The following is an 11,192-nucleotide window of genomic DNA, read 5'->3' as shown; positions in this document are numbered from 1 at the left end:
CCTCACTGCAGGTTGATACCGCAGTGCTCAATTCCTTGTGCTGGGAGCGTTTTATTGCGGATTAATGCCGCAGCGCTCGCTCCCTTGTGTTGGGAGTGTTTCACTGCAGATTGGTGCCGCAGCGCTCGCCCCCTTGTGTTGGGAGTGTTTCACTGCAGGTTGATGCCGCAGCGCTCGCCCCCTTGTGTTGGGAGTGTTTCACTGCAGGTTGATGCCGCAGCACTCGCCCCCTTGGTTTGGGAGGGTTTCAGTGCGGCTTGATGCCCCAGTGCTCTCCGCCTTGTGTTGGGAGGGTTTTACTGCAGGTTGATGCCGCAGCGCTCTCCCTCTTGTGTTGGGAGGCCCTCACTGCAGCTTGATGCCGCAGCGCTCTCCCCCCTTGTGTTGGGAAGGTTTCACTGCAGCTTGATTCCGCAGCGCCCTCCCCCTTGTGTTGGGAGACCCTCACTGCAGGTTGATTCTGCAGCTCTCGCCCCTTTATGTTGGGAGGGTTTCACTGCAGCTTGATGCCGCAGCGCTCTCCCCCTTGTGTTGGGAAGGTTTCACTGCAGCTTGATTCCGCAGCGCCCTCCCCCTTGTGTTGGGAGATCCTCACTGCCCCCTTATGTTGGGAGGGTTTCACTGCAGCTTGATGCCGCAGCGCACTCCCCCTTGTTTTGGGAGGGTTTCACTGCCGCTTTGGGTGCCACACCGCCCCCTGTGCTTGGGAGGACCTCACTTCAGCTTTGGGTGTCACGCCGCCCCCTGTGCTTGCGAGGGTTTCACTGCAGCTTTAGATGCTATGCCGCCCCCTGTGCTTGGGAGGACCTGCCTGCCCAATCCCCGTAAACCCAACATATTTTCAAAGGCCGATCCACTTAATCCATACACCTTTAGACAATGGGAGGAAACTGGAGCACCCGGAGGAAACCCACACAGACATGGGGAGAATGTGCAAACTCCACACAATGACCCAAGCTGGGAATCGAACCAGGGTACCTGCCGCTGTGAGGCAGCAGTGCTAACCACTGTGCCACATTGGAGATTATACGGCACCATTAATGCCCCAAATCACTTTACAGTTGATGATGCCCATTTGTAGCACACTCATTGTCCAATTTGTGAACAGCAAGCTCCTACAGAGAGAATTCCACCTTCCTTGATTTGATTTACTATTGTCACATGTACTGGGATATAGTGAAAACTATTGTTTCTTGTGCACTATACATAGCATACCATTCATAGAGGAGAGGGTGCAGAATGTAGTGTTACAGTCATAGCTAGGGTGTAGAGAAAGATCAACTTAATACGAGGTAGGTCCATTCAAAAGTCTGACAGCAGCAGGGAAGAAGCTGTTCTTGGGTCAGTTGGTGCGTGACGTCAGACTTTTGTATCTTTTTCCCGATGGAAGAAGGTGGAAGAGAGAACGTCCGGGGTGCATGGGGTGCTTAATTGTACTGGCTGCTTATCCCGAGGCAGCGGGAAACGTAGACAGAGTCAATGGATGGGAGGCTGGTTTGCGTGATGGGTTGGGCTTCATTTACGACCCTTTTGTAGTTCCTTGCAGTCTTGGGCAGAGCAGGAGCCCATACCAAGCTGTGACACAACCAGAAAGAATGCTTTCTATGGAGCATCTGTAAAAGTTGGTGAGAGTCGTAGCAGACATGCCAAATTTCCTTAGTCTTCTCCAGTAAAACTGGATAAAGGATAATGAGAGGCGCGAGTCAGCGACTGAGAACGACACGAGTCAGAGAAAGACAGTGAGGGCACTTTGGCCACATTTATTTTATAAATTAACAGGGAGAAACATCCAGTGCTTTAACCGAAAAAGAAACAGAAACTGTTTCAGCGCAGCCCCGCTCTGCAGTCCGAGTAACCGGCGCACAGTGACCAGGCTGAGGGCAGGGATGGGAAGGGGGACAGACAAAGTCAGGATGAAACGGGGAGCAGGGGACGGGTGGGGATGTAAAATTCAGCTCTGGGCTGAATGATGGAGCAGGTTCTGTCCGGGTTCTTTGCCTCACAGCGATGCAATTCCCGGTAAGTGTTTGCTCCGCGTTTCGAATCCTGCGTGGGCTCCAGTCGGAGCAGGAGCTGGGATTTAGCCAGCGCGGGCAGAGAAGAAAGGCAGGCCGCGGACAAAACTGTCCAGCTTAGTGCGGAAGAGTTCGCTCTGAATGGGTTCGTTCATACTGCACAGAGGATTCTTCACCACCAGGTCCACAAAGATCTAAGGAGGAAAACAAAAGTAATCAGAGTCTGTAACTCACTCCCGGGTATCTGTTATTCTAATATATAAACCACACTGAGCCCCTTGATTAGATTCCAGACTGTAACTCACTCCCGGATATCTGTTATTCTATATATAAACCATCCCGAACCCCTCGATTAGATTCCAGTCTGTAACTCTCTCCCGGGTATCTGTTATTCTATATATAAACCACCCCGAACCCCTTGATTAGATTCCAGTCTGTATCTCACTCCCAGGTATCTGTTATTCTATATATAAACCACCCCGAACTCCTCGATTAGATTCCAGTCTGTAACTCTCTCCCGGGTATGTGTTATTCTATATATAAACCACCCCGAACCCCTCGATTAGATTCCAGTCTGTAACTCTCTCCCGGGTATGTGTTATCCTATATATAAACTATCCCGAACATTTTAATTTGGACAGGTCGCAGCTGCTCTGTAGCACCCCCAAGAGGCCATTCCATACATAGCGAGCCAGGCCGAATGCGTCAAAATGAACGATTTGCATTTATATAGCGCTGTTCACCAGAATTCACCAAGCAGTCTCCAGCCAATTAGGGAGTGTGTTTGACATGTTGCCACTATTGAGAATGGGTCAGTCCAGTTGCCCACAGGACACTCCCAGAAGCAGCAGTGTGTAAATCAGTGCTCATTCAGGGGTGAACGTTGGCCAAGGACTCACCGTGCTGTAGATCTGACCTAGGACGTCCCGGATGTTCCCGACCCCTAGGTCTGTGTTCATGACGATCTTGATGCCCGTGGCGGTCTCATAATAATGCAGCTTGTACTTACTCGTCTGGAAGGATAGGAAGCCATCTTTACTGCTCCCAAGTGTTAAGGAGTGGAACCTCGCATTTATATAGCACCCCTTCACATCCTCAGGATATCTCTGCCAGCAAACTTCCTTTCGGAAGTGTGGTCGCCGTTGCAACTTGGGAAACGCGGCAGCCAAACTGTGCACAGTAAGATCCTGCAAACAGAACTGTGGCTGGATTATCCGTGTTTCTTTTTGGAAATAACACGGGCTGAGGGGATAAATATTGTCCAGAACACAGGACGAACGCCCTCCTAATTAGAGAGAGGTCGGGAGCCGCTATTTAACACTTCTTGTGCGTGCTGCCTGGTGCTGGAAAGGAACTACAAACATCCCAAGCTTCCAACCAACCTAGAAAGTGTCTGTTTCCAAGCTATAGTGGTTTACAGCATGGAAACAGGCCCTTTGGCCCAATTTGTCCAGTCTTTTAAAAACCACTCAGCTAGTCCCAATTGCCTACGTTTGGCTCACATCCCTCTATAACCACAGAACTGTCTAAATGCTTTTCAAAAGACAAAATTGTACGCCTCAATTACTAACTCTGGCAGCTTGTTCCAGACACTCTCCACCCTGTGTGTGAGAAAACTGCCCCTCTGGCCCCTTTTGTATCTCTCCCCTCTCTAAGAAGCTCCATAACAGAGTGGAAGGAAGGAGTCAGATATTACGTGGAATGATTCACGGAAGTGATAGCAGCTTTGTCTTGGGGACATATTTTGTAGATTAGACATAGAAGGGATTGTTGCATAAAGGGATGTTTATTTGTGATTCTAATCAAGTAGGAAAGTTTTTTTCCCCCCAGGGGAACGATCTGTAAGACTAATTTTAACTGTGTAAATGTGACCCTGTGTGTCTGGGCTTCCTTTAACAAATGTTTTGATTTCATATTTAAAATCTCCCAAAAGTGTTACTGGAATTCTGCCTTCAAGGACACGCTTGGGTTCAAAACAAAGAAACAAAAAAGAGTTGCGATAGCTTGCCAAGTTTCCCTTTGGGGTTTGGTTTCGGTTTGCATGGCAATTCCTCCCCCCACCACATCATAACCAAATACGCAAACGAAGCAGGAAATGCTGGAGAAACTCAGCAGGTCGGGCAGCACCTGTGGGGAGGGAGAGAGGGGAGAGTTAATGTCGCGAGTCTGAATTAACTCTTCTGGAACGTTAACTCCATTTCACTCTCTTCACGGATGCTGCCAGACCTGAGTTTATAGAAAAATAGAAGATAGGAGGAGGGGGGCAGCTGTTCGAGCCTGCTCCACCGTTTGTCATAATCGCAGCTGATCATCCAACTCAATAGCCTAATTCTGCTTTCTCCCCATATCCTTTGATCCCATTCACCCCCAAGTGCTATATCCAGTCACCTCTTGAATACATTCAATGATTTGGCGTCAACTACTTCCTGTGGGAATGAATTCCAGAGGCTCGCTGGGTGAAGAAATGTCTCCTCACCTCCGTCCTAAATGGTCAACCCCAATCCCTCAGACTGTGACCCCTGGTTCTGGACTCCCCCCCACCATCGGGAACATCCTCCCTGCATCTACCCCGTCCAGTCCTGTTGGAATTTGAGAAGTCTCTATGAGATTCTCACCCTCATTTGTCTGAACTCCAGTGAAAACAATCCTAACCTGGTCAATCTCTCCTCATACATCAGTCCCGCCATCCCCGGAATCAGCCTGGTGAACTACCTGGCACTTTCTGCCTCTACTTCACATTTCCAGGCTGCGCTATTTTGCTTTCGCAGGCGGGTTTGTATTAGGACAGGGCAGCAAAGGATACAAATCAACAGGAGACATCTTGTTGACAAAGGATCGGATGGAGAACAGCATTCCATACATCAGCTGATATTCCTGGAAGAGACAGACATGGTAAATCATTCATTCTATCTGGGTGGCACAGTGGTTAGCACTGCTGCCTCACAGCACCAGGGACCCGGGTTCGATACCCGGCATGGGTCCGGAGTCTGCACATTCTCCCCTTGTCTGCGTGGGTTTCCTCCCAAAGTCCAAAGATGTGCAGATTAGGTGGATTGGCCATGCTAAATTGTCCTTTTCATCTCAGGTGACGAGCTACGATAAATACACGGGGTTATGAGGATAGGGTGTGGATGGGATTGTGTTAGGTGCAGATTTGATGGGCCAAATGGCCTCCTTCTGCACTGTAGGGATTCTATTCATTCTATACCCCCTCCCCCAGCCTGTGGGGTTCCTCCTCATCCCCACGATAAAATTCTAGAAGTACCAGCCTTTTTCAGACTGGTGCTCTGATAGTTACAGTCACCCCTTGTATGGATTCCGATAAAGTTCCGAGGCACAGATGTTAGCGTTGACACTTCACCCCAGGCCTCATATCCTGCCTACCTTCAGCGACAGTGACAAAACAGTGGCTTGGCCGTGCACAACTTGAGTCTTGCTGAAAAGACACATGCTGCTGACATTTTTCATCCTCTACTCATCAGGACAAACGCAAGAATGCCAAATTTCAAACAAAAAGTCGCTGCAATTTATGCCACAGGGTGCTGATTGGCTGACAAGTCAATTCTGATTGGCTGAAGAGTTGCCAAGGGAAAAACTATAGGTTTCCCCAAGCTAGCCAAATTCCAGTGCCAGTGCAATGCCAGGTATGTATGCAAGCAGATCAAACCCAAACAGAATGTCTGCCATTAGATGTGATTCCACAATTGGGCAACATTTATTGAATAATCTTGAGTGTGCTAACAGCTAAACCCAGCCTGTGGGGTTCCTTTTCATCCCCACGATAAAAGACTAGAAGTACCAGCCTTTTTAAGATCATCCGCCGAGCTTCTAACTTGGCCCAGTTACATTTGGGACATCCCCATCCCACATTCTTCCCCAGCCCATCCTTGCCTCAAACTCCCCCCAGATCAGAGTTCACAATCTCCCCAAAGATGTGCACAGCAAGATCCCAGAAAAGCCACCATGACGACAGGCAGATGGTCCGCAACATGCCACTCACCTGCTCCCGGGAGATGCCAGCATGTTTCTTGCGGTTCCACTCGCTGTAATGAAGGCACACGCCGTTGCGGTCAAAGATGTACAGGTTGTGGACGGTCATCTGGTGGGAAACACAAGAGTCAGGAGAAGGAAGCAAAGCAGGTCCGAGGCACATCACGGGTTAACCAGAACCAGCCCCAAGTTCTGGAACTTTTTAACTGCCGCTGACCTTCAGTGCCACGTACACACTGTCTACATCAATGGGGATGAAGTGGAAATGGTCAAGAGCTTCAAATTTTTGGGTTCCAGATCACCAACAACCTGTCCTGGTTCCCCCCCCACCCCCCCCTCCCCGCCCCCCATGCTGACACTATAGTTAAGAAAGCCCCACCAACGCCTCTACTTTCTCAGAAAACTAAGGAAAAATTTGGCATGTCAGCTACGACTCTCACCAACTTTTACAGATGCCCCATAGAAAGCATTCTTTCTGGTTGTATCACAGCTTGGTATGGGCTCCTGCTCTGCCCAAGACCGCAAGGAACTACAAAGGGTTGTGAATGTAGCCCAATCCATCACGCAAACCAGCCTCCCATCCATTGACTCCGTCTACACTTCCCACTGCCTCGGGAAAAGCAGCCAACATACTTAAGGACCCACACACCCTGGACATTCTCTCTTCCACCTTCTTCCATCGGGAAAAAGATACAAAAGTCTGAGGTCACGTACCAACCGACTCAAGGACAGCTTCTTCCCTGCTGTTGTCAGACTTTTGATTTATTGTCACACAGTGAATTAATACACAGTGATAGTATTGTTTCTTGCATGATATACAAAGCATACCGTACATAGAGAAGGAAAGGAGAGAGTGCAGAATGTAGTGTTACAGTCGCAGCTAGGGTCAACTTAATGCGAGGTAGGTCCATTCAAAAGTCTAATGGTCTTATCTTATATTAAGTTGATCTTTCTCTACACCCTAGCTATGACTGTAACGCTACATTCTCCACTCTGTTCTTTCCTCCTCTATGAACAGTATGCTTTGTCTGTATAGTGCGCAAGAAACAATACTTTTTACTGTATCCCAATACATGTGACAATAATAAATCAAATCCTTCTCCCCTATGTACTCCAGGAATGGTATGCTTTGTCTGTATAGCACACAAGAAACAATACTTTTCACTGTATCCCAATACACGTGACAATAACAAATCAAATCAGTTAGTTCCTCCTTGTCCCAGATATTCAGAATTATAGCAATGCCTGAGACACCTCATAGCCTATTGGGTGGACATTACAGATCCTGCCCTATCTCCGGAAGAAAAGGTGCCCCTGGGGTAGGGACAATCTTAATTGTTAGAAACATCTCTGGATACCGCTGATGTTGGGATCTTGCTGACTGTGAGGTAGTGGCTGATGTTGATTCTGCCACGCCTCATCAACTCTCCTTGTTGAAAGGCAGCAGCAGTAGCTTGGGATGTGGAAGTTGATATATAAATGCAGCTTCCTTGTTTGCTATTCAGGCTCTCAGTCTCTCCCATTCTTGTTTGCAGTGCCTATCCCCAGGGTGATGCAGACACCCCCTGCAGGAAGGGAGGAGGAACACCCCCACCCCTCCAGAGGGGCAGACACCCCCTGCGAGGGAAGGGGGAACAACCCCTACCACCCAGAGGAATAGCCACACCCCACAAGACAGGAGGAGGAACACCCCTACCCCCACAGGGTGATAGACACCCACCAACCCCCCCCCCCCCCAACCGCAGGAGTGGAGGAGGAACAGCCCCTACCCCCCCCCCCAAACAGGGATAGAAACCCACCCCCCCTGCAAGAGGAGAGAAAGAACACCCCAACTCCCCCAGAGAGGTAGACACTACCTGCAGGAGGGGAGGAGGAGGAGGAACACCCCAACCCCCCCAGACAGATAGACACCCACTGTAGGAGGGGAGGAGAAACAACCCCTACCCCATGGTGATGCAGACACCTCCAGCCGGAAGGGAGGAAGAACACCCTTCCAGAAGGATAGACCCTCCCTGCAAGAGGGGAGGAAGAACAGCCTTTACCCCCCCCCCCCCCCCCTCCCCACAAACTTGCAGAAGAGGAGCAGGAACGGTTCTTACCCCCACAGGGTGATGCAGACATCCCCTACAGGACAGGAGGAGGAATAGCCCTTACCCCCCTCCCCCAGGTTGATGTAGACGCCCCCTGCAGGAGGGAAGGAGGAACAACCCCTACCGCCCAGAGGAACAGCTACACCCCGCAAGAGAGGAGGAAGAGGAACACCCCTACCCCCCGCAGAGTGATAGACACCCCCCCCTGCAGGAGGGGAGGAAGAACACCCCTACCCCCATGGTGATGCAGACACCCCCTGCAGGAGGGGAGGAGAAACAACGCCTACCCAAGGGGTACAGTCACCCCCTGCAGGGGGGAGGAGGAACAGCCCCCACTCGCCACAGGGTGATAGACCCCCACCCCCCCCACTGCAAGAGGGGAGGAGGAACACCCCCGGTGCCCTCACTCTCCCACCTCGACGCTGCTGCTTCTTCCTCACAGGCAGGGACTCGGGCAGCGCTGCGGACAGCCCCGGGACGGAGGGTCCTTCTTTACAGGGAGTCGCAGCGAGGCTGCAGTTTGAATTTAACCGCCCGGAGATCCCGGAGACTGGGGGTGTTCCCGGGGGGGGCCGCACCGCCCTCCCGCCGCTCCTCCTCCTCCTCCTCACCTCACTCCCCCCGGGGTGGCCTGTCTCGGTGCGTTTGGAGGCTCCGGGCTGTGTCCTGATCTCCCAGCCCCGGGGTGGGGGGTGGGGGGGGGGTGGGGGGTGGGGGGGGGGGGGGGGGGGGGTGGGGGGTGGGGGGTGGGGGGGGGGGTGGGGGGTGGGGGTGGGGGGGGTGTGGGGGGATTGAAGAGCCGGGACAGGCGCCACGCCGGGCAGCCGCGCTCGCCCGGGACCGTTGGGGTCCTTCCGGCGGCGGGCGGCGCGCGGCGCGCAGCTGATGACGCGAGAGGAGCGCGGTTGCCATGGGAGACAGAGACTGTCTCTGAGTGAGTGAGGGGAGACACTGAGGGACAGGGTGAGGGGAGGAGGAGAGAGGGACGGAGGAGGGTGAGGATGAGGGACGGGGAGGGGGAGGGATGAGGGGTGGAGGGGATGGAGGAGGGGATGGGGGATAGGGGGGAGGGATGGGGGATAGGGGGGAGGGGGAGGGGGGAGGGGGGATGGGGGAGGGGGGATAGGGGGGAGGGGATGGGGGATAGGGGGGAGGGGGAGGGGGGATGGGGAGGGGGATGGGGGGAGGAGGGGGGATGGGGGGAGGAGGGGGATGGGGGGAGGAGGGGATGGGGGATGGGGAGGGGGGGAGGAGGGGATGGGGGGATGGGGAGGAGGGGATGGGGGAGGGGGGGATGGGGGGAGGAGGGGATGGGGGAGGGGGGGAGGGGGGATGGGGGGAGGAGGGGATGGGGGAGGGGGGAGGAGGGGATGGGGGAGGGGGGGAGGGGATGGGGGGAGGAGGGGATGGGGGAGGGGGGGGGAGGGGATGGGGGAGGAGGGGATGGGGGGAGGGGATGGGGGGGTGGGGGAGGAGGGGATGGGGGGTGGGGGGAGGAGGGGATGGGGGGTGGGGGGAGGAGGGGATGGGGGGGTGGGGGGGGAGGGATGTGGGGGTGGGGGGGTGGGGGGAGGAGGGATTGGGGGGGGGGAGGGAGGATGAGGGGATGGAGGGATGGGGAGGAGGGATGAGGGGATGGAGGGATGAGGGGATGGGGAGGAGGGATGATGGAGGGGGGAATGAGGGAAGGGGAGAGAATGAGGGGGGAGTTGAGGTATGGAGAATGGGGGGGTAGAATGAGGTGGGGGGATAAGGAGATGAGGTAGATAATGTCCCTTCCTCATGCTCAATGAGGTGGGAATGTGGAGAGGAGGGAGGGGAGTGGGATAAAGGCAGGTGAGGAAGGAGATGAGGATGGGGAGGTTATGGCGGGGGGGAGGGAAGGGCGGTAAAGGGCTGGGGTGGTGGGCTGGAAGGAGGTCCAGTTTAGAGTGGCTCGGGGCACTGAGTGCCGCTGTGGATGGAGAGTGCCTCTGTACACAGCAGTTAATGTTTAAAATCCGTCACCTTTTGCAATGTGTTTCTGACCGGCAGGTTGTGACTGGGAGCCTCGCGGTGTGATGCAGAGGGATAGCCGCTGGGTATCGACCAGACCGTACCGGGCGATGGACTCCCCCATCCGATCTGAGGATTTGATGAGTGACATCGAGCTGCTGCCAGCCTCCGCACCTGCCTCTGCCCCTGCCAGCCCACGTTCCGCCTGGCCACCAGCCAACACTGTGCCTGGCTTTGATCGCTCTGCCTCGACCGCTGTGGCCCGCTCTCTGCCCAGCAGCCCCTGTGCCAGCCTCTCCTCCTCAGAGGTCACCACCAGGCTGTACGCATCGCTGCAGCTGGGCTCTGAGCTGGGGGTTGCTCGCTGTCCCCGGGGGGGCTCCTCCTCCAAACAGGTCACCTCCGAGCGCAGAGAAGCATTGGCCCACAGTGACGGCCACAACCCCCCACCCCCTGGCTCTCACTCTCACACCTCTGAACCTGCGCTCAAGCTTACCGCCAGGAACCGCGCCAGGCCTGGCCACCAGTGCGACATTCCTTCCACCAACCCCTCCGGGAACGCTACCTCCCGCCACCCCAAGTCTGTCCAGTTCGCCAAGGAGGTGCCCACCCCGTCTGAGTTGGAAGAACCTGCAGCGGAGGCGACCCAGAGGCTGTCGAGGAAGGTGGAGGCCAGCAGTGGGGCAAAGGTAATTCTGCGTCTCTCTGGCAGCGCACCATCAATTGTTACCCCAATTGCACCCTCCAAAGATGTGCTGGTTAGGTGGATTGGCCGTGCTAAATTCTTCCTCAGTGTTACCCAAACAGGCACTGGAGTGTGGCGACTGAGGGATTTTCACAGTAACTTCGTTTCCGTGTTAATGTAAGCCTACTTGTGATACTAACAAATAAACTTTAAACTTCAATCCCACACTGCCCCCAGGAGGCGTATGAGCCCCCTCAGTCTCTCATAGCAACTGGGGAGGGGTGGGCAGTAAATGTCAGCCTTGTCAGAGATGGCCACAGTCCCAAGAAAGAATCACTTGCGCAGAGAGTTGCAGTTGTATGCTTTAAGGCAAGGATGGATAAAGTTTTGAACAGTAAAAGAATCATGGTTATGGTG

The 11,192-nt window shown here is 53.9% G+C and overlaps 2 protein-coding genes across 5 annotated transcripts in view; one reads left to right on the top strand and one right to left on the bottom strand.

Moving 5' to 3' along the window:
- Window positions 1-1,735: 1,735 nt before the first annotated feature.
- trappc1 (trafficking protein particle complex subunit 1) lies at window positions 1,736-8,636 on the bottom strand. Of its 2 annotated transcripts, none has more exons than XM_080181840.1 (5): window positions 8,511-8,636; window positions 6,016-6,114; window positions 4,819-4,889; window positions 2,915-3,053; window positions 1,736-2,209 (listed from the first exon to the last, which is right to left on the bottom strand). In XM_080181840.1, the coding sequence occupies exons 2-5, from the start codon at window positions 6,112-6,114 to the stop codon at window positions 2,081-2,083; spliced, it is 438 nt and encodes a 145-aa protein (XP_080037966.1). In that variant the 5' UTR covers window positions 8,511-8,636; the 3' UTR covers window positions 1,736-2,080. The 2 variants fall into 2 exon arrangements, with proteins under 2 accessions (XP_080037966.1, XP_080037967.1); XM_080181841.1 differs by lacking the exon at window positions 8,511-8,636 and adding an exon at window positions 8,383-8,454.
- A 330-nt stretch (window positions 8,637-8,966) lies between these two features.
- The window catches only part of cntrob (centrobin, centrosomal BRCA2 interacting protein), a 39,977-nt gene continuing 37,751 nt past the window's right edge, over window positions 8,967-11,192 (top strand). For all 3 annotated transcript variants that reach the window (XR_013885311.1, XM_080181878.1, XM_080181877.1), the window contains exons 1-2: window positions 8,967-9,029; window positions 10,130-10,779. Coding sequence is in view for 2 of the 3 variants with exons in the window: in XM_080181878.1 (XP_080038004.1) it covers window positions 8,981-9,029; window positions 10,130-10,779 (699 nt within the window). In the remaining variant the exon portion in view is untranslated. The remainder of the gene's footprint in view (window positions 9,030-10,129; window positions 10,780-11,192) is intronic.

Source organism: Carcharhinus amblyrhynchos, unplaced genomic scaffold, assembly GCF_965287045.1.
Source record: "Carcharhinus amblyrhynchos unplaced genomic scaffold, sCarAmb.v2.hapA scaffold_43, whole genome shotgun sequence".
Lineage (NCBI taxonomy): Eukaryota > Metazoa > Chordata > Chondrichthyes > Carcharhiniformes > Carcharhinidae > Carcharhinus > Carcharhinus amblyrhynchos.
The sequence above is the reverse complement of the archived record's forward strand: the minus strand, read 5'-3'. Positions and strand labels throughout refer to the sequence as shown.

What these genes read in the sequence shown, in the direction of transcription:
- trappc1 (XM_080181840.1), bottom strand. Translation starts at nt 6,114, where the DNA reads ATGACCGTCCACAACCTGTACATCTTTGACCGCAACGGCGTGTGCCTT. An exon ending in CTGGCATCTCCCGGGAGCAG is followed by an intron (nt 4,890 to 6,015) that starts GTGAGTGGCATG and finishes TGTCTCTTCCAG; the next exon opens with GAATATCAGCTGATGTATGG. An exon ending in TAGGTCAGATCTACAGCACG is followed by an intron (nt 2,210 to 2,914) that starts GTGAGTCCTTGG and finishes TTTCCTCCTTAG; the next exon opens with ATCTTTGTGGACCTGGTGGT.